The following is a 2,361-nucleotide window of genomic DNA, read 5'->3' as shown; positions in this document are numbered from 1 at the left end:
ATACATAGATACCGGCACCCGCTGCGAACATACAACGGATTGAGATGAGCAAAAACACCGTTTTTCGATATTTGCTACAATTATTGTGATGTAATTTAGTGTAATCGGATTAAAAAGCATCCGCATTAAGAAGAACTGTTTTATTATCTCGTGTTGTTCGGGCTTACAGTAAATTTCATATATCAATCATATAAAATTGCTGGTACTTGGTAATTGACTGCTTCTATGTGTCACAGCACAACAAAAATTATTACTATAAATGAAAAGTGTTGCACTAATAGCCTGAATGCAATTACAATCGTTCTTCCTCGACAACGTTCTTTACTCAAATTTCAATAATTTTTATTTCAGTAACTATTACAAATACTGCAACACGATATATGATGTTAAGTTTTTCTTCATCTCTATCCATTTTATGTCCCTCAGGTGTTGGTTCCAAATGTCCTATGTTTCATATTATTTGTACGCACAACTAATTTCTATTTATAATATTTAGCCTAAATAATGAAAGTGCTGAAAAGATAGCAAATTTAATCATTGCTGATTTTCCAACGGAGGTATCAAGTACTTATTATGTACCGCCTATTAAAAAGAAAGATTCCGTTTTAAAAAAATCAATACCAGCACGTGGAAAATTGATAAATTTATGGAGAAATCGTACATTGGCCTCCAGAAAATTAGAAAAGTCATGGTCAGCAACACATTCAATAAGTGATTCTGACGAAAATGGTAAGATCACTTAAAACGTATTCGGATCTTGTTGTGATATAATTTTTTCTTCAATTTGTTTACATTTTCTTTTATTGTACAAATTATTTTACTTTCTATAGATATGAATGAAAATATAGATGTGAATGAAAATTCTGAGGCACAAGAGAGTATGCGCTGGTTGCAAAGTAATCAAATGCCATGGGAACTTGTACTCCAGCACTGGCATAAAACGTTCAGTATTCGTCGAGTAAATCTGGAAAAATCAAAAGAAAATACACTAAACGATACTTTTTCCACTTGGCCTATTTTGAAGCATCCACACGGTTATAGTTTAATAATTGACGATTTTCAACGTATGGCTTTAAGTCAAGAAACATTAACAGTAGATAAATGGGACGCATTTTTTCATCAACTTAAAAGCTGTGTAAAACCAAGTCAGAAAGATGATCAGTTACAATTTCTAATGGAAACATTGCTAGATACGAACATTAATGAAGGTTCGTTTTTTTAAATATATTTTACCTTATTTAAAAAAAACGTATTTCGATAAATCATTGTCTTCATTGTCTTAGATTCCAAAATCGCTTTACAAATTATGATATTACCTCATTTATTTCCTCCAAAGAAAATGACTAGACGTAAAGACAAATATTGGAGACCGTCCATTTGGGATGCAAAGGATAGCATTATTAAGCACGCAGTGGTTAGTAATATTTTATATCCAATACAAGGACATGTTTCGCAATCATTGTCGAAGATGAATTTTTTTATAATATGGTGCATGTTAATCTTTCAAGTCGTTGTGTCATGCAAGATACTTTGTTTTATCACGATTTTTTTATTGTTTCCACTAATGTTTTGAATAGACATTGGAAGTAACTTGTTATTGATTTTATAGTTAACATAATTTTTTGTACATTTAGTATCATTTTTTTAAAGTATTTTGTCGTACAAAACGTTGGATCTCCTGTATTCAGGTTGTGTACAGTTATAAATAATACTGTTTAGATTCCTGGTGATGTTACAAAACTCAGAGAAGAGTATGTCAAGAAATGTAAGGAATTGAAACTAACCATTCAACCGTACATCTTCATTATTGGACCTACACTACATGAAATCACCACTTGTTATTTATGCGTTGACGATGTGTTGTACAATACATCTTCGCTTATAGAAGCTGTCGACGCCTGTTTCAAGACGTTTCACGTGCTTCAACTGCAATATCCAACTGCAAGTGACCACTTATGGTTAATTATACAAAAATGTATATATAAGTTTACAACCAAGTGGGACAGAGTAATACCTAGTACTGAATATGTCATAAAGACATTAAATGAGGACAATCAGCTGTGTGATAAATAGGACAGCAGAGTTCAGCACTGAAAAGTTACTCTTCAGGACTGAACAGTTATTGGGATTCGAGTGACTACACTGATCATTGTATGTTTTGAGTGCCTTTTTTTACTTTTAATAATTTAGAAAAGTGCGAACAGTAAAGTTAACTTTTGTTGTATTATCCTTATTTACATTATTTGTAAAATGTTGCGTTGTTTGTTTTGCCCTCGTCTATTATTATCTATAGATTATTTAATGGCTCATATAAAATTGAAACATAAACCACTTATGCACAGTGCGGTTAAATGCAATTTC

General features: G+C 31.7%; 1 protein-coding gene across 1 annotated transcript; it reads left to right on the top strand.

Moving 5' to 3' along the window:
• The first annotated feature begins 658 nt into the window (after positions 1–658).
• On the top strand, positions 659–2,073 carry LOC105450312. The gene is made up of 4 exons (XM_011690096.1): positions 659–729; positions 831–1,208; positions 1,284–1,414; positions 1,720–2,073. The coding sequence occupies exons 2-4, from the start codon at positions 833–835 to the stop codon at positions 2,071–2,073; spliced, it is 861 nt and encodes a 286-aa protein (XP_011688398.1). The 5' UTR covers positions 659–729; positions 831–832.
• Positions 2,074–2,361: the final 288 nt, after the last annotated feature.

This window comes from Wasmannia auropunctata, unplaced genomic scaffold, assembly GCF_000956235.1.
Source record: "Wasmannia auropunctata unplaced genomic scaffold, wasmannia.A_1.0 LD336064.1, whole genome shotgun sequence".
NCBI classification, from domain to species: domain Eukaryota; kingdom Metazoa; phylum Arthropoda; class Insecta; order Hymenoptera; family Formicidae; genus Wasmannia; species Wasmannia auropunctata.
The sequence above is the reverse complement of the archived record's forward strand: the minus strand, read 5'-3'. Positions and strand labels throughout refer to the sequence as shown.

Excerpts from the sequence above, each read along its gene's own strand:
- LOC105450312 (XM_011690096.1), top strand. The coding sequence starts at position 833 with ATGAATGAAAATATAGATGTGAATGAAAATTCTGAGGCACAAGAGAGT. Across the intron at positions 1,209-1,283 it reads AGATACGAACATTAATGAAG|ATTCCAAAATCGCTTTACAA; the intron begins GTTCGTTTTTTT and ends TCATTGTCTTAG. Across the intron at positions 1,415-1,719 it reads GCATTATTAAGCACGCAGTG|ATTCCTGGTGATGTTACAAA; the intron begins GTTAGTAATATT and ends AATACTGTTTAG.